Source organism: Heloderma suspectum, chromosome 8, assembly GCF_057233095.1.
Source record: "Heloderma suspectum isolate Gila_16-S chromosome 8, 16-S_ref, whole genome shotgun sequence".
Classification (NCBI taxonomy): domain Eukaryota; kingdom Metazoa; phylum Chordata; class Lepidosauria; order Squamata; family Helodermatidae; genus Heloderma; species Heloderma suspectum.
Window position 1 is genome coordinate 43,333,499 of NC_139465.1, and position 25,039 is coordinate 43,358,537.

At 47.8% G+C, this 25,039-nt stretch overlaps 1 protein-coding gene across 2 annotated transcripts in view; it reads left to right on the plus strand.

The window, feature by feature from the left end:
• Positions 1-25,039, plus strand: part of WDR59 (WD repeat domain 59) — an 84,123-nt gene that overhangs the window by 53,355 nt on the left and 5,729 nt on the right. For both annotated transcript variants that reach the window (XM_084812193.1, XM_084812194.1), the window contains 5 exons: positions 5,297-5,430; positions 10,698-10,779; positions 13,196-13,308; positions 21,681-21,819; positions 21,916-21,988. In XM_084812193.1, the coding sequence (XP_084668319.1) occupies positions 5,297-5,430; positions 10,698-10,779; positions 13,196-13,308; positions 21,681-21,819; positions 21,916-21,988 (541 nt within the window). The remainder of the gene's footprint in view (positions 1-5,296; positions 5,431-10,697; positions 10,780-13,195; positions 13,309-21,680; positions 21,820-21,915; positions 21,989-25,039) is intronic.

The window sequence follows — 25,039 nt, forward strand, 5'->3', positions numbered from 1 at the left end:
CTCCTGGGTCCCTTGTTGTGAGACCATCGGTATTCCTCCATTTGGGGGCGCTGGCTTTCTGCAAGCCACCCTACTTGACCATGTAAAAGGTGGCCTGCTTGCAGCCTCTCTTTCCTCCTCAGGAGCTGGTGGGCATTTTCCAAATGCAAGCAGTGCCTCTCATGGCACTGGAAGATGTGCTTTATGCATTCCCATGCAAGGCTGCGCCAAAGGGTGGTGGAGCTTCTTGCCAAATTACTCATCGTTGGCTGACCGGGTTGCTGGGAGGGACCGAGGGGGGGGTCGAAGTGCAGTAGCAGTCTGCGTGCTTGGCTTGGGCAAGAGCGAACGTGTGCTTCTGTTTCCCAGCGCCTTCAGCGAAAGAGCCTGAGGGTTGGTCTACACATGTAAGAGACCAGCAAGGTGGTGGAGTGGGCAGCACTGCTTCAGACGATAGTTCCTGTGAGCAGAACGCTGGCACAGCAAGGGGAGGGCTGAGCTAGAAACTCTCGACTCTGCTTGTTCTTTACTTGAGGGAAGAGTGGGGTGTTGCGCAAGAGAGCATCGAAAACAGCATTCCTGATCTGAAGCAGTACTGCCCACTTTCTGTCGCCGTGTTCTTGCTGTATGCGTAGACAAGGCCTAAGCTGACGGAGCTGGATAAATACTTCTGAGTCCCAGGCCTGTCATGGAGAAACGTGTTGCAGCGGGTGGCGATCTCCCCGTCGATGGGAGCTCAAGAGCCAGTGATGCTGCTAAGACCAGGGGACGGTGATGGTCAGGATGTGCACAACAGTTCCCCTCTTGCGGCATCTGAGCAGCGGAACAGGGCAATCGGTACTCGTGTTCCTAGCAGCCAAGTCCTACAGCCACCCAGCCCTCATGGTTTGTGGCCCTGGCCCGGTCTCCCATCTGCTGGCCATAGGACTCAGCTGCTCAGAATATAATCAGAGTCATTCTTCATCCACTAGATGGAGAACTGGAAAGGGGAAAGCTGGGGGTTGTGGAGCTCCTTCTCTTACCTGCTCTGCCTCTCCCCTCAAATCAATCTAATGTTGAGGTGAGTTAATATGAACTCAGCGTTACATGGGTGTAGCACAGATGCTTAGTACCAAGAACATTTCCCTCCCTGCCCCTCCAAGAGTCACCTGAGGCTCCACCTCTCTTTATACTGCTGAAGGGAGTCATCCACAGGTTGCCAGGGGGTGCTTGGCGTGCCCACAGTGACGCCTGCTGATTGTGCAAAGATCCCGGCGGTTGCTACAAAGCGGTCAGTGGCTTATTCTTGGGCTGGCTCCATGTTTTGATCCATGATTGGTTGCTATGGCTTTCCCTTCCTGTGAGTGTGGTGGTGCGGACATAGGCTGGCTGTGTGCTCATCGAGTGCTGTTCCCACTTTCGTCCCCACCCCGTGGTGTCCACCTTCCTGACGCTTAGAGGATGCAAGGGGTGCTCGATCCATTCATTAGCTCTGTGGCTGTTTTGCTCTTTCCCTTCCTCCTGTCAAGCAGCTGGCTATGCATCCAACATCTGTTTGCTTGTGTTCCAATCCATGTAGAAGTTGCCCTTTCTCTCTTACATGCCTTGCTAGATGTTTGCAGGGGAAGGCTGCCTTCTCTTGTCCCTTAGGGCTGCTTGCCACTGCTGAAAACAGGGTATTCCATGTGAGGTTGCCAGCTTCCCCTCACCAAGTGGTAGCAATGCCTTCTTAGCTCTTAATAGTTCAGAATGTTCCAGAAATGGAAGAGGACAAGGTGATGGCGAGACCTCAAAGGAACCGCTCTAGATTGGGTGCAACACGGCCTAGCTGCCCTGCCTCATACCATCCCTAATCTACCTACCTTAATTTCCTTAAAATTGGGGCAAATAGCAGCTTGGAGTATTTTCACTGCAAGGGGAAGCACCCCTCCTCCTTCATTGTAGTCCTAATCTGAATTGGGGCCCTGGTGTTTTCTTTTTGTAAACAAAGCAATGCGACTGATTGCAAATGCATGGCTCAGAAACGTGCTTCAAGGCACGTTTGACTTTCTATCTGTGATTTTAAACAAACAAATACATAATTCCTAATGCGGAAGACATATTTGAAAAGTATGCCAGCCAGCCTTCTCCCACCTGGTGCCCTTCAGATGTGTTGGACTGCAAACACCCATTATTCCCAGCCAGCTTGGAGGGCACCAAGTTGGGGAAGGCTGTTGTAGGCCAGGAGAGGGCAGAGAAAATAGATCTCCAGAAGTTTCGGACTTCAGCTCCCAGCATTCCTGACCATTGGCCATGCTGGCAGGGGCTTCTGGGAGTTGAAGTCGGAAATATCTGGAGAAGGAAATACCTTCTGCCCACACTTGTTGTAGGCAAGACACTGAGATTTCTGAAGCCCAAGTGGGCTTTTCAGCTGTCAGGGTGGGAGTTGGGAATTACTTCAGAATAAAATGGTTAAAAATGAGTTATTTATTTACTTACTTACTTACTTACAGTATTTGTATACTGCTCCACATCCAAAGATCTCGGAGTGGTGAACAGCAGACAGGATAAAAAAATAAAAACAACATGTTAAAATAATACATTTTTTAAAAGAAACAGAGTTCTGAGAGACCGAGTTTTGATAAACCACAGCTGGTCACTCAAGGAAGGCCTGCTGAAATAACAGTGTCTTCAGGAGCTGCCAGAAGCAGCACAACATTGGCACCTGCCTGATCTTGAAAGGCAGGGAGTTCTGTAGAAAGGGGGCCACCACGCTGAAGGCTCTTTTCCTGGTAGACTCCTGTTGGGCCATAGGTCCATGCGGAACCACCAGGAGCAAGCCCTCTGATGACCTCAGTGAGCAGGCAGGTCGGTAAGGAAGAAGGCACTCAAGTATCCTGGTCCCAAGTTGTTTAGGGTTTCCTACACTAGTACTAATACCTTAAGCCTGGCCCGGTAACAAATAGGCAGCCAGTGCAGTTCCCTCTGCAAAGGAGTTGCATGCTGGAACGGGGCCGCTCCCAACAACCGCCAAGCTGCTGCGTTCTGCACTAGCTCCAGCTTCCGGAGCAGCCTTAAGGGCAGCCCCACACAGAGTGCATTGCAGTAATCCAGCCTTGACGTTGCTAGAGCTTGTACCACTGTGGCCAAGCTGTCCCTCCCCAGGAGAAGCCGTGAACCAGCCGAAGCTGGTAAAAGGCACTCTGAGCCGCAGCAGCCACCTGGGCCTCCAGCAACAGTGATGGATCTAGGAGTGCCCCCAAACTATGGACCTGATCTTTCAAAGGCAGTGCCACCTCATAAATGGATGTAGATTGCATAAATTGGGACAAATTGCAGAATTCTGCTGTATGTTTGTTTTGCATAGAGTTCACACACAGGCCTGTGTGTTGGTTATCTCTGCATGAGCAGAGGGGCTGGGCGGACTTGCTGTTGGCCATACCAGCAACACCTGGCCCAAGAACCCCATTCCCATTCTGCACGAACCCCTGGCTTTTGCCATTGTGGAATTCAGCTCCTGTCTCCCGAGTGTTCGTCCCTTCAGGGAGCAAATCCCAAATGTATCTTTGACGCCCTGCTGATCAGACACCGAGCACTCCTTAAATATTTGACCCAGAGGTGCGTGAGGCATAGCTGGCCTTGTTTGTCTGTTAGGCGCACTCTTCTCCAGTTTAAAGCTTTCCCCTCTGTAAATTCTGTTCCACTCTGAAACCAGTGTTGGAGGTTAATGATTTGTGCGAATACAGGAACTTTTGTGTTTTCATATATTTGCACATATGATTAATGTTTGTGGCGCAGACTTGCACATCACTTGCACAGGGTGTTGCGTAACGCCCATCCCCCTACACATGAGCTCCCGGTTTAGATGCAGCATATCTTTTGAGGGGAGAGATGTGCCAAGTCCCCATCTTGGATGTGAATGACTTGTACAGAAAGAAAGCACAGCTGTCCATGCAAAGAAACGTGGTGTAAACATGAGTGTTTACATCCAAAGTCACTCTGAAAGTGGATTTGGGCTGGAAATGCAACCTGCCCAGATCCCTAGCTGCTTCATCTTGCAAATTAGGTACCAGTCACTCAAGCTTAAATTATTAAGGGTGTGATCCTATGCATGTTTAGAGAAAAAAAAACATCCTGTAACTCTCAGCATTTCCCAACCAGCTATGCTGATTAGCCGATGCTGGGAGCTGGAGGACATTTTCCTGTCTAAACAGGCATAGGATTGTGCCCTGACTCCCGTACACATATGCACACATGACACTGAGACCCAGAGAAGCTCCCTGCTCTTGTGAATGTGGTGGTAGTCCAGTGACCTGCATTACTGCTGGACCTTCCTTGCTTCCATCCTTCCCTCCCGACTGCTTGTGTCCCCCTTCCCTCTCACCCAGTGGGCAATTGGAAACAAAACAGCTCACTCGGGAAAATGGCCAAAGGAAGGGGTCAAGCCAGCGGCCTGCGCCACCTTCACAGCTGTGAGCACAAGGTGGCACAGTTGAGCTTGCTTGCCACCAGGCTGTGACTAGGCAGCTCTGAGTCGTTTTGGGAGGTGGCACTGCCTGTCCTCTTGTGTGGCACTGCCAGCCTAGAGCTCGGAGACCCTGTGGTGTGGGGATAGGGAACGTCTGGCCCTCCAGATGTTGTGGGACTGCGACTCCCATCATCCCTCCCCATTTGCTGGGCTGGCTTTGGCTGATGGGAGTTGTAGTCCAACAGATGCTGTTCGCCGCTGCTGCTGTGGTGCATGGCTGCACCCTGCCCGTTCCCATGGCTGTGGCCACTTGGGCTCCAGGAAAGTTTCCCTTTGCAGGCCTTCCTTCCTGTCTCCATGTGGTGCATGCAATGTGCCTTCTGCAGTCAGCTGGTGGACTGGGAGGGCGCCTTCCCATCAAGCCTGTGCAGGGATTCTCCTGTTGCTTCAGGGGAAGCAGCACAGCTCAGTGGCAGAGCCCCTGCTTTGCCCAAAGAAGGGCCCAGGTTCGACACCTGGCGTCTCCAGATCAGGCTGAGGGAGTCCCCTGGAGTGCCACTGCCAGACAGTTGATAATACTGAGCTCAACGGACCATGGGTCAGTAGAAGGCCGGCTCCTGCATTCCTGCTTGAGCTGCCGCCTCTGTTCTGCTCCAGGCTTTGCCCAATAACCCCAAGAGACCTTCCCTCTGTTCTTACTGCTCATCTCAGTGTCTTAGCTGTTCCTGTCTGGTTGGTTGGTTAGGGTGATGCTTTGAGGGCTGTGGGCTGTGACTGTCCTCCTCCCAAACTTTCCCCACCACACACACACGAACGAAAAAAAGATGACGAAGAAGATGCTGAGGTCTCTCTCTCATCACCACCTCTAACACGCTGCTCTGTCTACCGCAGAAATCCCGACGATGGAAGAGCAAACGAGAGGGGGCAGATGCCGGCAGCAGGCCAATCAAAGCTGCTGGGAAAGTGATCATTCAGGACATCTCGTGCCTGCTCCCTGTCCACAAATCGCTAGGGGAGATGTACATGTGAGTACAAGGACTACACACAAGGGGTGTGTGTGTGTGTGGGAGGCTTAGCACCTGCCTTTGCTCCTCCTCTTCTGTCCTTCAGTTTCTGTTGGTGGCTGGTCTTTGTGTGCGAGGTTGATCCTGTTAGGAACAGGAAGGTGATCTCTGGGCCAGCTGCGTTTCTAAACCACAGAATCACAGAATAGTGGGGTTGGAGGGGGCCCACAAGGCCATCGAGTCCACCCCCTGCTCAATGCAGGAGTCCAAGTCAGAGCATCCCCGACAGATGGCTGTCCAGCCTCATCTTGAACGCCTCCAGTGTGGGAGAGCCCTCCACCTTCCTAGGTCATTGGTTCCATTGTCGTATTGCTCTAACAGTCAGGAAGTTTCTCTTGATGTTCAGCCGGAATCTTGGCTTCCTGTCACTTGAGCCCATTATTCTGTGTCCTGCACTCTGGGATGATCGAGAACTGATCCTGGTCTTCCTGTCTGTGACAACATTTCAAGTCCTTGAAGAGCGCCATCCTATCTCCTCTCAGTCTTCTCTTCTCAAGGCTAAACAGGACCAGTTCTTTCAGTCTCTCTTCATGGGGCTTTGTTTCCAGTCCCCTGATCATCTTTGTTGTCCTCTAAACCCTCTCCAGCTTGTTTGCATCCTTCTTAAAGTGCAGTGCCCAGAACTGGACACAGTACTCCAGATGAGGCCTAACCAGTGCTGAGTAGAGGGGAACTAGTACTTCCCGGGATTTGGAAGCTATGCTTCTATGAATGCAGCCCAAAAGAGCATTGGCCTTTTTTTGCAGCCACATCACATTGTTGGCTCATATTCAGCTTGTGATCGACAACAATTCCAAGATCCTTCTCGCTTGTAATCTTGTTGAGCCAAGTATCCCCCATCTGGTAATGGCAGAGGATGAGATGGCTAGATAGCATCACCGATGCAATGAATATGAACTTGAGCACGCTCCGGGAGAGAATGCAGGACAGGAAGGCCTGGCGTGCTATGGTCCATGGGGTCACGAAGAGTCGGACACGACTGAACGACTGAACAACAACAAGAACTTGGCATTTATCCCTATTAAATGTCATTCTGTTTTCTGCCCAGTGCTCCAGTCTATCAAGATCACTTTTTGTTTCTGTCTTCCAGAGTATTAGCTATCCCGCCCAATTTTGCGTCATCTGCAAATTTGATCAGCATTCCCTGCACCTCCTCCTCCAAGTCATTAATAAAAATGTTGAAGAGCACTGTGCCCAGGACTGAGCCCTGCGGTACCCCGCTCGTTACCTCTCCCCATTTTGAGAAGGTCCCATTGATAAGCGCTCTTTGAGTCCAATTCTGTAGCCAACTGCGGATCCACTGGATTATTGCTTCATCTAGCCACTTTGAGCTAGTTTGCTCATCAAGATATCATCGGGCACTTTGTCGAAAGCTTTGCTGAAGTCGAGGTATATGATGTCTACAGCATTCCTACAGCCCACAAGGGAGGTGACTTGATCAAAAAATGAGATCAGATTTGTCTGGCAGGACTTGTTTTTGACAAATCCATGATGGTTTCGAGTAATCACGGCATTGTTTTCAAGGTGCTTCCAGATGGATTGCTTTTTCATCTGCTCCAGAATTTTCCCAGGGATTGATGTCATACTGACTGGTCTGTAGTTCCCAGCTTCCTCCTTTTTACCCTTTTTGAAGATAGGGACAACCTTAGCCCTCCTCCAGTCATCTGGCACTTCCCCCGTCCTCCATGATTTCTCAAAGATAATAGACAGCGGTTCTGAGAGTTCTTCTGCCAGTTCCTTTATTACTCTAGGATGCAGCTCATCTGGCCCTGGAGCTTTGAACTCATTCAAAGTAATGAGGTGTTCCTTGACCATATGCCTATCGATCTCAGGCTGCAATCCTGCCTCTTCAGCCTGGACTTTGCCTTTGCCAGGGGGGTCATAGACCCTCTTTTGGGAGAAGACTGAGCCAAAGTAGGAATTGAGCACTTCTGCCTTTTCTTTGTCATCTGTTATCGTTTTGCCATCCTTATTTAATAGCTGAACCACCATTTCTTTCCTCTGTCTTTTGCTATGCATGTAGCTGAAGAAAGCTTTTTTGTTGCTTTTAACATCCCTCGCTAACCTCAGCTCATTCTCAGCTTTAGCCTCCCTGACGCCATACCTGCAATTCTGTGCTACCTGCCTGTACTCTTCCTTTGTTGCTTGGCCTTCTTTCCACTTCCTATATGTGTCCTTTTTTGTTTTCAGGTCATCGCTAAGCTTTTTGTGAAGCCACATGGGCTTCTTTTGTTGTCTTCCTCCTTTTTTTTCTTGTTGGAATTGTTTGTAATTGTGCCTTGAGAATTGCCTTTTTTAAAAACTCCCCCCCCCCCCCATCTTGGACTCCTTTTCTCGTTAGAGTCGCTTGCCATGGGACCTTACTGATCATTGTTCTGAGTTTATTAAAATCAGCTTTCCTAAAATCCAGGGTACGACTTTGGCTGCACTTGGCTTTTGCTTCCTTTAGAACCAAGAACTCAAGTACAACATGGTCACTTTCCCCCAGAGTTCCTGTAACTGCTACTTTATCCACTAAGTCATCTGTGTTGGTTAGGATCCAGTCAAGAATAGCCGATCCTCTAGTTCCTTCCTCTACTTTCTGTAAGAGGAAGTTATCCGCCACACAAGTCAGGCATTTCCTGGAGGGGCCATGTTTTGCAGAATTTGTCTCCCAACGAATATTGGGGAAATTGAAGTCCCCCATTACTACTACATCATGCTTCCTTGAAACATTGGCAGTTTGCTTTTCAAAAGTTTCATCCTCATCTTCTCCTTGATTGGGTAGCCAGTAGTAGACTTCAACCACCATGTTCCTTTTATTTTCTCCATTTATTTTGATCCAGATGCTCTCGATGGGGCTACCAAGCTCATCCTCCTGTATTTCTGTGCAGAGATATGTATTTTTCACATATAGTGCAACCCCACCTCCCTTTCTGTTCCTCCTGTTCTTTTTGAACAAGTTATATCCTTCAATTGCTGTATTCCAGTCATGAGAGTCATCCTGCCAAGTCTCAGTTATACCTATCAAGTCATAATTTCCCTCCTGTATTAAGAGTTCAAGTTCGTTCTGTTTGTTTCCCATACTCTGGGCATTAGTATATAGACATTGAAGACCATGTGCTTCATGGTCTGGCTTTCTTCCTACATGTTTGTGAAGAGTATTATTGAGCGCTATTAGAGGTGTTCTCTCCGTTGCGGTTCATGAGCCTTTGTCCATTGTTACCCCTAACTTTATGTCTCCCTTCCTTGTAGGATTCAGTTTAAATCTCTCCTGATAAAGTTCTTCATGCTGTTGCCAAACACATTCTTCCCAGCTTTTGTGAGGTGCAACCTGTCCCTAGCCAACAGCCCATCTTCCAGGAAGTAAAGCCCGTGGTCCCAGAATCCAAATCTCTCTCGTCGGCACCACCGTTGTAGCCAGTCATTCACCCAGAGTATTTTTCTTTCCCTTTCTATCCTTCTTCTAACTACTAGAAGGATGGATGAGAAAACTATCTGGGCCCCAAAGTTCTTGAGTTTCCTTCCCAAAGCTTCAAAGTCTGATGTGATTTTTTCGTAGCTCCGCTTGGCGGTATCATTTGTTCCCACATGGACAAGAAGAAAGGGATACCTGTCAGTGGGCTTTATGAGTGCAGGCAACCCTTCAGTCACATCTCTAATCCATCCTCCCGGAAGACAGCATACCTGGCGAGTCCACAGGTCTTCGCGACATACTTGGGTCTCGATCCCACACAGCAAGGAGTCTCCCACTACTACCACTCTTCTCTTCTTCTTCTTGTAGGCCTGGGTTTCATCGCCTCTGCTTGGCTGACCTTCAGCCTCTTGCTCACTCTCATGCAGGTTCCCCTGTGATTTGTCCTCTGCAGGCTGTCCTCCAGTCTCATCTGCAAGTACCTGGAATCGGTCCCACAGCTCCACTGCTTCCACTGGTGCAGAGTGGCGTCTAGTTCTTCTGCTCCTAACTGTCACCCTTTTCCAAGGAGTATCCTCTACTGCATTTTTCTTCGCCTCAGCAGTTTCCCCTTCTGCCTCAGCTTGCTGTTGGTCTTCAAGCTTCCGGTCTTCCCTTTGTTGCTGTAGTTCCCCCATTCTGTCCAAGAACTCTTCCGTGTTCTCTTATTCCCCGGAGGGTCGACAGTCGCTGCTCCGGTCCACTTACTTTTTCTTTCAGCAGCATGATCAACTTGCACTTGTTGCAGGTGTAAGTCTTGTTGTTCTCAGGCAAGAAAACAAACATGGCACACACCTTGCAGGTCACCACCCCTGGAGTGTCCTGTCCTTCCATACCCTCTATTCCCTTTTTGTGTCTAGCTTTCTGATTGTTCTAGATTGGCCTGTGCCTGATCCTCTACTCACTGGAGGTTAAAAACAACAGCCCACTGGTATGGAAGTGTGTGTTACAAGAAAAACCTTTTTTTAAAAAAAAGAAAAAAATGGTTTTTGAAAAAAGAAAATGTTAGGGGCCTCCCCCTTGACCTCCCCTGGCGAACTCCCCTGGCCAACTCCTGTTTGCTCCCCCTGTACACCCGCTCTGATCACTAGCTTTCTGGGAGCTTGCTTGCTTCTATAGTCCCTAGACCAGCTGGATCAGCTTCCTCTGCTCTGCTCTGCTCAGCTGGGAGGTGGGACACAGCAAGCTTTCAAATATCCCTTGCCTGGCTGCCTGCGGTGAGTTAGGTTTGCCCCCAGCTGACCAGGCGAGTCCCTGTTCTCCTTTGCGCCTTTGTAGCCTTAAACGATCTGCTGGCTTTGTATCCGGCAGCTTCTCTCTCTCACTCCCTCTCTCCTTTCTCCCTCCGTCTTGTTTTTCTTCCTCTCCCCCCCCCCTTTCCTTTCTGGAAGGGGGAAAGCAAGAGTCCTGAGCCCACTTCCAGAACTCAGTCTTGCATTTGAAGAAGACTAAGTTCTGGAGACCCAGTACTGGGCTTCTCTCCTTCCAGCCTTACAACTTCCACCTTTTAAACTCCCTCCTTGCCAGGAGGTGATGAGAAGGAAGCAGGGTGGTGGGAGAACAGGGAATGGGCAGTAGCCGCCCCCCAAAAATCCTTTTTGCATTGCTGGTTGTATTGTGTTTCTGTACATAACGTATATATATTTGCACCATTGGATTCTTAAACTGAAAGCCCCCATAGCTTTGGGGAGGCGATTGAGCAATTCCTTTTCTGCCCGGCAGCCAGTGGTTCTGCAGACGAGAAGGGACCCCAGCCATTCCTTCTTCTCCATCAGCTGCTCTTCTCCCCTTTCAGACTGAACGTGGCTGACATTCAGGAGACCTGCCAGAAGAATGCTGCTTCAGCCTTGACGGTGGGACGCCGGGATCTCTTGCAGGTACGGTTCCTGTCCCGAAGGGTGCCTTCTACCACTCGGCAATGGTGTCCGGAGAGCATTCTGGGGCAGGGCGTAACTGAGCGGGGCAAGGGGCTTGTTTCTGGAAGGCAGCCTCTGTCCCTGTTGCACCTCTAACCAGTCCGCGGTGTGAGCTTTTCCTCTCTTTCTTTGTATGATGAGCTGCTTGCTTGCCTACTGCCTTCTTCTATCTCCCCACCCCACCCCACCCCACTTTCTCGTGCTCACTCTGTAGCTTGGGGAACAGACAGGGGTGGAAAAGGAGACTTGCATCTCAGCTGGAAAAGGATTGATACAAAGAGCATGCTGTGTTCTGGCTCAGGATGGAACGAGATATTACATGCAACATGGAGCTGCCTCTGAAAATGGCATCCCTGTGCTGAATTCTTCCCCCTTCCCCACAATGTTGCCATGTACTCTGTGGGCTACACGGCATGGGCCAGATGTATATATTTCTGGGGGTGGGGGGGCAGGATAGCTGTGTTCCAGAAAACAGTATCCCCTTGTGGAGTTCCTCCCCTCTACTCCATGCTGTAATGCCATCACATGCATCTCATTACCCCTGCTCCACACTCTTAGCTGCCACTACCCTGTGGGAAACACAGGGTTAGTGTTTTCAGCAGCAGACCCGTGTTGCATGTCAAATTGTAGTCCTGCTCTCATAAGATGCACATGGCCCTCCTTGTGCATCACTGCAGGATTTTTCCTGCTTTTGCTCATTCACAAACCCAGACTTCCTGACACTCATTTGGTATGGGACATTAAAAGGATTAAAAGGATCGATTGTTGAACGAAGGCTGTGAGAGGGGAACTAGGCCCAGTGCTCTGGCTGTCTGGCCCACTCTGTTTTTTGCCGGCCTGAGAAGCGCCTGGTCTGGTGAGGCTGAGGGAGGTCTGGCCAGGCTAGCAAACACGATCGCACAAAATGTTGGAGAAACTGTAATGGGCAGGGTTTATACATTCATACGTGGTGGTCATCTCCCCTTGTGTCAGAGTTTTGGAGTGTTATATTTTCAGAAATGCAAATACGATGCATCAAACTAAATACATTACACCAGCATTGGTTCCGCTAACAACACCAGGGACGCCACTCAACGAGTTTGGCCTCGGAAGGCTTTCTGTCTGTCCCGTCAGCAGGACATCTAGGCTGGTGAGGACTGGGGAGAGGGCCTTTTCTGTTGTGGCCCCCACTCTGGAACTCCCTCCCTCGTGACCTCCGGCATGCCCCCTTTTTGATGAGCTTCTGCTGGGGTTTAAAAACCTGGCTGTTCAGGCGGGCATTTGGGGTGGGTTAGGGGTCTTTGCTCAGTCTGCAGGTGCTGTTGCTGGGCAATTTCAAGGACCAGCTCTTCCTTCGGATGGTTTCTTGTATTATTAAGCTGGGCTTGGACTGGACAACCCTTCAAATGAGGACAGCCCAGAGAGCTTTGGCTATGGGGCAGTTTAGAAATATAACGAATGAATGAATGGATGACATCTTCAAAACAGAGGACAGTCCTATTGCAGCCCTTCAACTAGAGGACTGTCCTCTGTAAAAGAGGACATCTGGCAACCCTATGATGGTTTAGGACCAGCATGAGTAATGTTGTTTTGTTCAGTTGATTTGTTGTATTTTATGCTGTTATTTGTATTGTACGCCACCTAGAGTGGCTGGGTAGCCGGCCAGATGGGCGGCTAATCAATCAATCAATCAATCAATCAGTCAAATAAATAAGTAAGGGAAGGACAAAATGTAACAGTGACATCTAAGGAATCAGTTGTGTTTGTGCTGATGGCAGGTTCCTGGGTAGTAGCTAAAAGCAGAATTTTTCACACTGAAACTTTGATATGTGGAGTTACGGCAAAGAGCCATGGCCAAAACTTTGACGTATCAACCAAAATTAGCTAAAGGCAAAGGTAAAATACCTGACTTTCATAAAATTGTATAAGAAACAAATGTTTTTGTTTCGTATACAAATCAGGGATATATGCAGCGACATCCAGCAAAACCTCTCCTCATGTTACTGAAGAGGCTAAACATTACTTCTCATTATGAAGGACCCTAAAGAAAACCTCCAAGCAGCCCGTGGGTTCCACCTGTATTTTTGCCTGCAAAGTAGAGGTGTGTGTGTGCCGCGGGCGTGGGGGACATGTTACATGTGTTACCCTCTGTCAAGAGCTGGACTTAAACTTGATATAACGTCCTTTTCTTCTTCGTTTGCTTGTCTTCGTATTTGGAAAATGCATTAAAGGTATTTGAAAGGGAAGCAAGACGGACGGGAGGTGGGTCGCCAGCTGCTTTGAAGTCCAGCCCCAAGGCCATCCGCTGGTCTGCCTTCCAATCTGTTTGGCCTGGGTGAGTGGTAGCTTTGGCCATCCCTGGGGCCTCTGTGTCCAGTGTCTTCTCGTTCTGTTCCAGGTCTGGTCGCTGGCCACGGTAGCAACTGACCTCTGCCTGGGCCCAACCTCTGACCCCGACTTGGAGACCCCCTGGGCCCAGCATCCGTTCGGTCGCCAGCTCCTGGAGTCTCTGTAAGCAAGTGTCTCAAAGGATGATGGGGTGGGCACAGCTCCCTTGCAATGATGCTTCTCAGCAAATGGTGTACGGGTTGAAACTGCCCCATATAGCTGTCCTAACCTCTCGCCCCCCTCCATGAATTTGTCTAGTCCCCTTTTAAAGTCATTTCTGCTAGTAGCCACCACCGCACCTTGCAGCAGCAAATTCCTCCGAGGTCCAAATCTGGCCCTCCTGGAGGCCCCAGATTGCCACGTCCCTTCCCCTGGCTCACCACCTTTCACCCACTGCTAGGGCAGGGGCCATGGCTCAGTGGAAGAGCCCCTGCTTTGCATGCAGAAGGTCACAAGTTCGATCCCCAACATCTCCAGGCAGGGCTGGAAATATTCCTGCCTGAAACCCTGGAGAGCCGCTGCTGCTAGTCAGTGTCAGTAGCACTGGGCTGGATGGGCCAAGGTCTGACTCCGTACAAGGCAGCTTCTGACATTCCTGTGGAATCTGGCCCCCAAAAGCTTCTCCATAATGGAGGCCAGTCCTCGGGCTGGAAGAAATTCAACCTTTCAGCCATAAATAATGTGCTTCCTTCATCAGATCAAAATCTCCTGCCAGTCAGTTTTATCAGATTGCCCCCGGTTCTACCATTATGATGGAGAAAGAGCTCTTTCTCCACACTACACAACATTGTATAAACCTCTGCCATGTCTCCCGTCAGTCTTTTTTCTGAATTTACGTTCCAAACACTTTCGTCTTCCCTCATTGGGAAGATACTTCAGCCCCCTGATCATAGAATCATAGAACAGTAGGGTTGGAAGGGGCCTACACGGCCATCGAGTCCAACCCCCTGCTCAGTGCAGGAATCCAAGTCAGAGCATCCCTGACAGATGGCTGTCCAGCCTTGTCTTGAACGCCTCCAGTGTGGGAGAGCCCTCCACCTTCCTAGGTCATTGGTTCCATTGTCGTTTTGCTCCTACAGTCAGGAAGTTTTTCCTGATGTTCAGCTGGAATCTGGATGCCTGTCACTTGAAGCCCATTAGTCTGTGTCCTGCCCTCTGGAATGATGGAGAAGAGATCCTGGCCTTCCTGTCTGTGACAACCTTTCAAGTCCTTGAAGAGCGCTATCATATCTCCCCTCAGTCTTCTCAAGGCTAAATAGGACCAGTTCTTTCAGTCTCTCTGCATAGGGCTTTGTTTCCAGTCCCCTGATCATCTTTGTTACCCACCTCTGAACCCTCTCCAGCTTGTCTGTATCCTTCTTAAAGTGTGGTGCCCAGAACTGGACACAGTACTCCAGATGAGCTTGTGATCGACAACAGTTCCAAGATCCTTCTCGCTTGTAGTGTTGTCGAGCCACGTATCCCCCATCTTGTAACTGTGCATTTGGTTTCTTTTTCCTCGGTGCAGAACTTGGCATTTATCCTTATTAAATGTCATTCTGTTGTTTTCTGCCCAGCACTTCAGTCTATCCAGATCACTTTGAATTTTGTTTCCGTCTTCCAGGGTATTAGCTATCCCACCCAATTTTGTGTCATCTGCAAATTTGATCAGCATTCCCTGCACCACCTCCTCCAAGTCATTAATACAAATGTTGAAGAGCACTGGGCCCAGGACTGAGCCCTGCGGTACCCCACTCGTTACCTCTCTCCAGTTTGAGAAGGTCCCATTGATAAGCACTCTTTGAGTCCGATTCTGTAGCCAACTGTGGATCCACTGGATCGTTGTTTCATTTAGCCCACTTTGAGCTAGTTTGCTCATCAGGAGATCATGGGGCACTTTGTCGAAAGCTTTGCTGAAGTCGAGTTATATGATGTCTACAGCATTCCCACGGTCTACAAGGGAGGTGACTTGATCAAAAAATGAGATCAGATTTGTCTGGCAGGACTTGTTCTTGACAAATCCATGTTGGCTTCAAGTAATCACTGCATTGTTTTCAAGGTGCTTCCAGATGGATTGCTTTTTCATCTGCTCCAGAATTTTCCCAGGGATTGATGTCAGACTGACTGGTCTGTAGTTCCCAGGTTCCTCCTTTTTGCCCTTTTTGAAGATAGGGACAACATTAGCCCTCCTCCAGTCATCTGGAACTTCCCCCGTCCTCCCATGATTTCTCAAAGATAATAGACAGTGGTTCTGAGAGTTCTTCTGCCAGTTCCTTTATTACTCTAGGATGCAGTTCATCTGGCCCTGGAGCTTTGAACTCATTCAAAGTAATGAGGTGTTCCTTGACCATATGCCTATCGATCTCAAGCTGCAATCCTGCCCCTTCAGCCTGTACTTCATCTTTGCCACGGGGGTCATAGACCCTCTTTTGGGAGAAGACTGAGCCAAAGTAGGAATTGAGCAACTCTGCCTTTTCTTTGTCATCTGTTATCATTTTGCCATCCTTATTTAATAGCTGAACCACCATTTCTTTCCTCTGTCTTTTACTATGGATGTAGCTGAAGAAAGCCTTTTTGTTGTTTTGAGCATCCCTCGCTAACCTCAGCTCGTTCTCAGCTTTAGCCTTCCTGACACCATCCCTGCAATTCTGTGCTACCTGCCTGTACTCTTCCTTTGTTGCTTGGCCTTCTTTCCACTTCCTATATGTGTCCTTTTTTGTTTTCAGGTCATCGCTAAGCTTTTTGTGAAGCCACATTGGCTTCTTCTGTTGTCTTCCACCTTTCCTTCTTGTTGGAATTGTTTGTAATTGTGCCTTGAGAATTGCCTTTTTTAAAAGTTCCCCCCCATCTTGGACTCCTTTTCTCATTAGCGTCGTTTGCAATGGGACCTTACCGATCATTGTTCTGAGTTTATTAAAATCAGCTTTCCTAAAATCCAGGGTACGCTTTTGACTACACTCGGCTTTTGCTTCCCTTGGAACCAAGAACTCAAGTACAACATGGTCGCTTTCCCTCAGAGTTTCTGTAACTGCTACTTTATCCACGAAGTCATCTCTTTTGGTTAGGATCAAGTCAAGGATAGCCAATCCTCTAGTTCCTTCCTTTACTTTCTGTAGGAGGAAGTTATCCGCCACACAAGTCAGGCATTTCCTGGAGGGGCCATGTTTTGCAGAATTTGTCTCCCAACGAATATTGGGGAAATTGAAGTCCCCCATTACTACTACATCATGCTTCCTTAAAACATTGGCTATTTGCTTTTCAAAAGTTTCATCCTCGTCTTCTCCTTGATTGGGTGGCCGGTAGTAGACTTCGACCATCAGGTACCTTTTATTCTTTGCTCCATTTATTTTGATCCAGATGCTCTCGATGGGGCTCCCAAGCTCCTCCTCTTGTATTTCTGTGCAGAGATAAGTATTTTTCACATTCAGTGCAACCCCACCTCCCTTTCTGTTCCTCCTGTTCTTTTTGAACAAGTTATATCCTTCAATTGCTGTATTCCAGTCATGAGAGTCATCCTGCCAAGTCTCAGTTATACCTATCAAGTCATAATTTCCCTCCTGTATTAAGAGTTCAAGTTCGTTCTGATTGTTTCCCATACTCTGGGCATTAGTATATAGACATCGAAGACCATGTGCTTCATGGTCTGGCTTTCTTCCTACATGTTTGTGAAGACTATTATTGAGCGCTATTAGAGGTGTTCTCTCTGTTGTGGTTCATGAGCCTTCATCCATTGTTACCCCTAACATTACATCTCCCTCATAGGATTCAATTTAAAGCCCCTCTGATGAAGTTCTTCATGCTGTGGCCAAACACATTCTTCCCATCCTTTGTGAGGTGCAACCCATCCCTTGCCAATAGCCATCTTCCAGGAAGTATAGCCCGTGGTCCTAGAATCCAAATCTCTCTCGTCGGCACCAAATCTCTCGTTGGCTACGAAGAGAGACTGGCTCTCTCTTCGTAGCCAGTCATTCACCCAGAGTATTTTTCTTTCCCTTTCTATCGCTCTTCTAACTGCTGGAAGTATGTATGAGAAAACTATCTGGGCCCCAAAGTTCTTCAAAGTCTTGACGTGATTTCTTCGTAGCTCCGCTTGGCGGTATCATTTGTTCCCACATGGATGAGAAGAAAGGGATACCTGTCAGTGGGCTTTATGAGTGCAGGCAACCTTTCAGTCGTGTCTCTAATCCGTCCTCCCGGAAGACAACATACCTGGTGAGTCCACAGGTCTTCATGACATACTTGGGTCTCGATCCCATGCAGCAAGGAGTCTCCCACTACTACCACTCTTCTCTTCTTGTTGTTGTAGGCCTAGATTTCATCGCCTCTGTTTGACCTTCAGCCTCTTGCTGACTCTCATGTAGGTTCCCCTGTGATTCATCCTCTGCAGGCTGTCCTCCAGTCTCATCCTCAAGTACCTGGAATCGGTTCCACAGCTCCACTGGTGCAGAGTGGTGTCTAGTTCTTCTTCTTCTGTCACCCTTTTCCAAGGAGTATCCTCTACTCCATTTTTCTTCACCTTAGCATTTCCCACTGCCTCATCTTGCTGTCGCTCTTCAAGCTTCTGGTCTTCCCTTTGCTGCTGTAGTTCCCCCATTCTGTCCAAGAACTCTTCATGTTCTCGTATTCCCCGGAGGGTCGACAGTCGCCGCTCCAGTCCACTTACTTTTTCTTCCAGCAGCGTGATCAACTTGCACTTGTTGCAGGTGTAGGCCATGTTGTTCTCAGGCAAGAAAACAAACATTGCACACACCTTGCAGGTCACCACCACTGGAGAGTCCTGTCCTTCCATTGCCTCTTTTCCCGTTTTGTGTCTAGCTTTGTGATTGTTCTAGACTAGCCTGTGCCTGCTCCTCTACTCAGTAGAGGTTAAAAGCAGAGTCCCACTGGTGTGGAAGTGTGTGTTGCAAGACAAATAAATGAAAAAAAGCTAGTTAAAAAATAAAATAAAAAAAACGAAAAAAAAATGTTAGGGGCCTCCCCCTTGACCTCCCCTGTCAAACTCCCCTGGCCAACTCCTGTTTGCTCCCCTCGTCCGCTAGCTCTGGTCGCTCGCTGTCTGGGAGCTTATTTGCTTCTGTAGTCGCTGGAGCAGCTTGCTCTGCTCTGCTCAGCTGGGAGGCGGGAAACAGACTGAAGCTTCCCGCCCAGTCAGCTGCTGGGAGTACTCAGGCCACACACACCCAATTCAGTTGGAGCTCTCAGAAGCACCTGGTGAGCTCACAGCCACTCAGAAGGATAAAGGGCAGCCCCCTGGGCTTCCTGCAGCCCACTTACCTCTTAACCTCTGTCTCCTTTGTCTCTTCTACCGCTGCAACTCCGCTGGCCAGCTCCTGTTTGCTCCCCCTGTTTGCTCGCTCTCTGGGACCTTGCTTGCTTCTGTAGTCCCTGGACCAGCTGGAGCAGCTTGCTCTGCTCTGCTCTGCTCAGCTGGGAGGCAGGAAACAGGATCGTTTTGGTTGCTCTTTTCTGCACCTCTTTTCCAGCTCTACGGTATCATCTTTCAGGTGGGATGACCAGAACTGCGCACAGCATTCCAAATGTGTCTGTGCTGCTGATTTATATAATGATGTTGACTGTTCCATTTTCAATCCCTTTCCTAATAATCCCCAGCAAGGAGTTTGCTTTTCCCCCCGAAACTGCCACACCCTGGGTGTTTTAATTGAGCCCAAGATCTCATTCCTGGTTGCTGCCAGTTCACATGCCAGCAGTGTATATATCGTGGGTGGGCAGCCTCCGGCCCACGCAGCCTTAGGCTCTGCCTATTCCCCTCCCCCGGCTTGGTGCTTGGGAGGAGGTGGGAGTCCCCTCATTATCTCCGATGTGTGATCAGAGATAACAAGGGGATTGCCCTACGCGTTGCTCACGCTCCCAAGGAGGAGGAGCAGCAGGCAGGGGCATCCCTTGTTATCGCCAAAGATGAGAAGGGGATTCCCTGGTGGGAGTGGTGGCTGGGGACTCATCTAGCAAATGCAGGACACACATACTACAGTGCCTTGCATAAGTGTTCACCCCCCTTTGACTTATCCACATTTTGTTGTGTATGACCTGGAATTAAAATGGATTTAATCAGGATTTCTTGTCACTGATCTACACAAAATATTACATAATGTTGAAGTGGGTGGAGAATCTACATATTTTACAAAATGATTTGCAGATAAAAAACTGAAAAAGTCTGGATTGCATAAGTATTCACCCCGTTTGCTGTGACACCTCAAAATAAGCTCTTGTGCAACCAGCTGCCTTCAGAAGTTACATAATTAGTTGAATGTGCAATTCAAGCGTCACATGATCTCAGATTAAATATATCTGTTTCTGGAAGGCTCCAGAGTTTGTTGGCAAGCATATCTAAACAAGCAGCATCATGAAGACCAAGGAGCTATCAAAACAAGTCTGGGATAAAGTTCTGGAGAAGCACCAATCAGGTTGGGATATAAAAAAAATTTCCCAAACTATGAACATCCCCCCGAGCACCATTAAATCCATTATTTCAAAATGGAAAGAATATGGTACAACCACAGCTCTGCCTAGACAAGGCCATCTACCAAATCTCAGTGACCAGGAAGGAGGGCATTAGTCAGAGAAGCAGTCCAGAGGCCAATGGTAACTCTGAAGGAGCTGGAGAGATCCACAGCTGAGACAGGAGAAACCATCCATGAGACAACTATCACCCGGACACTCCACAAAGCTGGGCTTTATGGAAGAGTGGCGAGAAGAAAGCCATTGCTGAAAACACACACATCAAATCCCATTTGGATTTTGCCAAAAGGCATGTGGGAGACATGGCAAACGTGGAAAAAGATTCTCTGGTCTGATGTGACCAAAACTTGAACTTTTTGGCCTTACCACAAAATCCTTTGTGTGACGCAACGCCAACAGTGCTCACCGCCTTGAGAACACCATCCCCACAGTGGTGGCAGCATCATGCTGTGGGGATGCTTTTCATTGGCAGGGTCTGGGAAACTTGTCAGGATTGAGGGCAAGATGGATGGGGCCAAATACAAGGCAATTCTAGAGGAAAACCTGTTTCAGTCTGCAAGGGACCTGGGACTGGGACAGAGGTTCACCTTCCAGCAGGACAATGACCCTGAACACACTGCCAAAGTTACACTGGAGTGGTTTAAAAACAAGTACCCGAATGTCTTAAGCCCAGACCTCAATCTGACTGAGAATCTGTGGCGAAGCTTGAAAATTGCTGTTCACCAACGGTCCTCATCCAACCTGATGGAGCTTGAGCAATTTTGCCAAGAGGAATAGGCAAAAATTGCAGGATCCAGATGCGCAAAGCTGGTAGAGACTTACCCAAAAGGACTCATAGCTGTAACGGCTGCCCAAGGTGCTTCCACCAAGTATTGACTGGGGGGGGGGGAGCGGGGGGGAATACTTATGCAACCAACAAATGCCAGTTTGTTTTTGTTTAATTAGTTTTTGTGCCACAATAAAAATATTTTGCACCTTCAAAGTGTTAAGGACTTGGTGTAAACCAAATGGTAAAAATGCCGTTAAAATGCATTTTAATTCCAGGTTATAGCACAACAAAATGTGGAAAAGAAAAAGGGGGGTGAATACTTACGCAAGGCACCGTATGCGTGAAAGACTTAATGAGGTCTGGGACCACAGACCTTTGGTTAAATTAACAACATTTCAAGCCAATTACTAAACATCAAAAGGTGACTGAAGGTTGAAATCAGGTGGTTAACTTTGAACAAGTGTTCCCTGTATTCCAGTTATGATTTATGTATTGGATGTGTACCTGCCTTTCCACTGAAAAAAGCTCCTTCTTTGATCTTAGACTCTCTTTTTTTTTCATGTATGGTGATTTGCAATACAGTGTACAAAAAAAAAGAATCGTGAACCCTTGTAAATAAGGCACATGCTATTAGTCCTCACACATCTTTACCAGCCTGGATGCCCATATGGATCTTTGGCTAGTCAGATGTACCCCGCATGGTATGGCATGAAATGGCATTTGGGAGGTTTTAGCAGCTCCATCCGAACGCGGCTGGTAACTGTGTTTCTGCTGGGGGCCGTTCCAAACTGTGGACCCTGCAGGATCCTCTTGGATGGTGATGAGGTTTCCCAAGGCCTGCACAGCCCGGGCGGCTACGGAACTTGTTTCATAAAGATGATGGAGACCTAAAGCCTTGGAGAGACTCAAGGAACAGGTGTGCCACCCAGCCAGCAGGGGTGCTTCTGTTTGTTCTAGTCTGTGCTTTTGTGTATTGCACAGCAAAAGCATCATGTGAGTGAGGAATCTTGGGCACAGACATACTGCTCTGTGGAAATCTCAGCTTTTCCTTTGAGAAGTGGGGGAGAACCTCACAGGAGCCCTTTCTGCTGCCAAGAAAAGCTCAAAAGACATTTTCGGGGCGGGGAGGGGGGAGAAGGGGCTGTGCTTTGTCAGTCCCCGGAGCTGCAGGAGGTGAGGGTGAGCAGGAATTCCACTCCTGAGCTCCACATAGCCTCCCCCCGTTCCTGACTGTGCATCGGCCCGACCTGACCTTTCTTTTCCTTCCCAGGGTGGCACATTATTGCCAGCTCCACGATGTGCAGACCTTGGCCATGCTGTGCAGCGTCTTTGAGGCCCAGGCCAGGCCACAGGGAGCCCTAAACTCCGCAGGACTCTTTCCTCAGCGCTCCTCCAGCCACAGCCGATATGTACGGGTAGACATTGATCCCGGCTGCTTTCCCCAAAGCCCAGCCTGTGTTGGGTCCACCTGTGGTGTAATTCCCGCTTTGTTTCTCCTACCACAGCCCAGCTTCACCTCCTCTGGCTCCTGTTCCAGCATGTCCGACCCTGGACTTAGCACCAGCAGCTGGAACATAGGTAGGCATACCACGGTCAGCTTCAGAATGCATCTTCCACTGGCCTTAGAAACCTCATCTCCCATCCCTCTTTGTGCAGATTGTATTCTTAGATCAGCCTTCCCCAACCTGGTGCCCTCCGGCATAGCTGGCTGGGGGATTCTGGGAGTTGTAGTTCAGTACATCTGGAGGGCCCCAGGTTGGGGAAGGCTGCTAGATGTTTGCTAGATGTTATCTGTAGGTTTTTATATCATCTGTGTTTTTGGGGGTAAAATTGTAAGCTGCTTTGAGAACCCAGGTTGCAGTATAAGTTGGATATAAATTTCCAGAAATAGGCTTGTTGCTCTGCTAAAGACATCCTACTTTAATTATTCATATGAGTTTTAATCAATTAATTGATCAATTACATCTGCCTAATCTGAGTAGATGAAAAAAGCCTCCTTCCTTTTTAGATGCATGCGGCAAAGCAGACCCCATCTCAGAAAAGGCCTTCTCTCCTGTGTGAGTGAAGAATGCCTCTTCTGAGAAGAAGCTGCTTTGAGAACCCAGGTTGCAGTATAAGTTGGATATAAATTTCCAGAAATAGGCTTGTTGCTCTGCTAAAGACATCCTACTTTAATTATTCATATGAGTTTTAATCAATTAATTGATCAATTACATCTGCCTAATCTGAGTAGATGAAAAAAGCCTCCTTCCTTTTTAGATGCATGCGGCAAAGCAGACCCCATCTCAGAAAAGGCCTTCTCTCCTGTGTGAGTGAAGAATGCCTCTTCTGAGAAGGAGCTGCTTTGAGAACCCAGGTTGCAGTATAAGTTGGATATAAATTTCCAGAAATAGGCTTGTTGCTCTGCTAAAGACATCCTACTTTAATTATTCATATGAGTTTTAATCAATTAATTGATCAATTACATCTGCCTAATCTGAGTAGATGAAAAAAGCCTCCTTCCTTTTTAGATGCATGCGGCAAAGCAGACCCCATCTCAGAAAAGGCCTTCTCTCCTGTGTGAGTGAAGAATGCCTCTTCTGAGAAGAAGCTGCTTTGAGAACCCAGGTTGCAGTATAAGTTGGATATAAATTTCCAGAAATAGGCTTGTTGCTCTGCTAAAGACATCCTACTTTAATTATTCATATGAGTTTTAATCAATTAATTGATCAATTACATCTGCCTAATCTGAGTAGATGAAAAAAGCCTCCTTCCTTTTTAGATGCATGCGGCAAAGCAGACCCCATCTCAGAAAAGGCCTTCTCTCCTGTGTGAGTGAAGAATGCCTCTTCTGAGAAGGAGCTGCTTTGAGAACCCAGGTTGCAGTATAAGTTGGATATAAATTTCCAGAAATAGGCTTGTTGCTCTGCTAAAGACATCCTACTTTAATTATTCATATGAGTTTTAATCAATTAATTGATCAATTACATCTGCCTAATCTGAGTAGATGAAAAAAGCCTCCTTCCTTTTTAGATGCATGCGGCAAAGCAGACCCCATCTCAGAAAAGGCCTTCTCTCCTGTGTGAGTGAAGAATGCCTCTTCTGAGAAGAAGCTGCTTTGAGAACCCAGGTTGCAGTATAAGTTGGATATAAATTTCCAGAAATAGGCTTGTTGCTCTGCTAAAGACATCCTACTTTAATTATTCATATGAGTTTTAATCAATTAATTGATCAATTACATCTGCCTAATCTGAGTAGATGAAAAAAGCCTCCTTCCTTTTTAGATGCATGCGGCAAAGCAGACCCCATCTCAGAAAAGGCCTTCTCTCCTGTGTGAGTGAAGAATGCCTCTTCTGAGAAGGAGCTGCTTTGAGAACCCAGGTTGCAGTATAAGTTGGATATAAATTTCCAGAAATAGGCTTGTTGCTCTGCTAAAGACATCCTACTTTAATTATTCATATGAGTTTTAATCAATTAATTGATCAATTACATCTGCCTAATCTGAGTAGATGAAAAAAGCCTCCTTCCTTTTTAGATGCATGCGGCAAAGCAGACCCCATCTCAGAAAAGGCCTTCTCTCCTGTGTGAGTGAAGAATGCCTCTTCTGAGAAGGAGCTGCTTTGAGAACCCAGGTTGCAGTATAAGTTGGATATAAATTTCCAGAAATAGGCTTGTTGCTCTGCTAAAGACATCCTACTTTAATTATTCATATGAGTTTTAATCAATTAATTGATCAATTACATCTGCCTAATCTGAGTAGATGAAAAAAGCCTCCTTCCTTTTTAGATGCATGCGGCAAAGCAGACCCCATCTCAGAAAAGGCCTTCTCTCCTGTGTGAGTGAAGAATGCCTCTTCTGAGAAGGAGCTGCTTTGAGAACCCAGGTTGCAGTATAAGTTGGATATAAATTTCCAGAAATAGGCTTGTTGCTCTGCTAAAGACATCCTACTTTAATTATTCATATGAGTTTTAATCAATTAATTGATCAATTACATCTGCCTAATCTGAGTAGATGAAAAAAGCCTCCTTCCTTTTTAGATGCATGCGGCAAAGCAGACCCCATCTCAGAAAAGGCCTTCTCTCCTGTGTGAGTGAAGAATGCCTCTTCTGAGAAGAAGCCTGACACCAGCACGCATGCAAGTGCTCCATTAGCTGTTTAAAAATAACCACTGCCTGGTTAGGGGTATCTTTAAAAAAACAAACTTATCTAGTAGCTTTATTGATTGACTAAATGTTGGAGCCCTAAAATACATTAAAATTGCATACAAGCAGTAAGATGATTCTTACTCCCTTGCTTTAAGGCTGAGCCATACATCCTTATTTTAACTGCTTTGTCTGTCAAAAACCAGGCATCTCCTACAAGGATCTGTTTGCAAGACCTTAGGACCAGGCTATGGAGTGGGCAGGCAACAGGGCACATTTAGCAAGCCTTTGTAATAAACTTGCTAAAGAGCTGAGGTCTTGCAACTGAGTTTGCTGCATAGGTTTGGTTTGCTTGGATTAAACCAGATAAATAAATCTGCTTGCAAGGGGAAATGAGCTGTCTCGCAAAATGCTTTGCTTCAGTTTTGTTATCTCAGGCTCTTGGGCAACCTATCTAATGTGAGAATGACGTATACTTCAGGGAACCTGGTAGAATCAAGGCATAGTT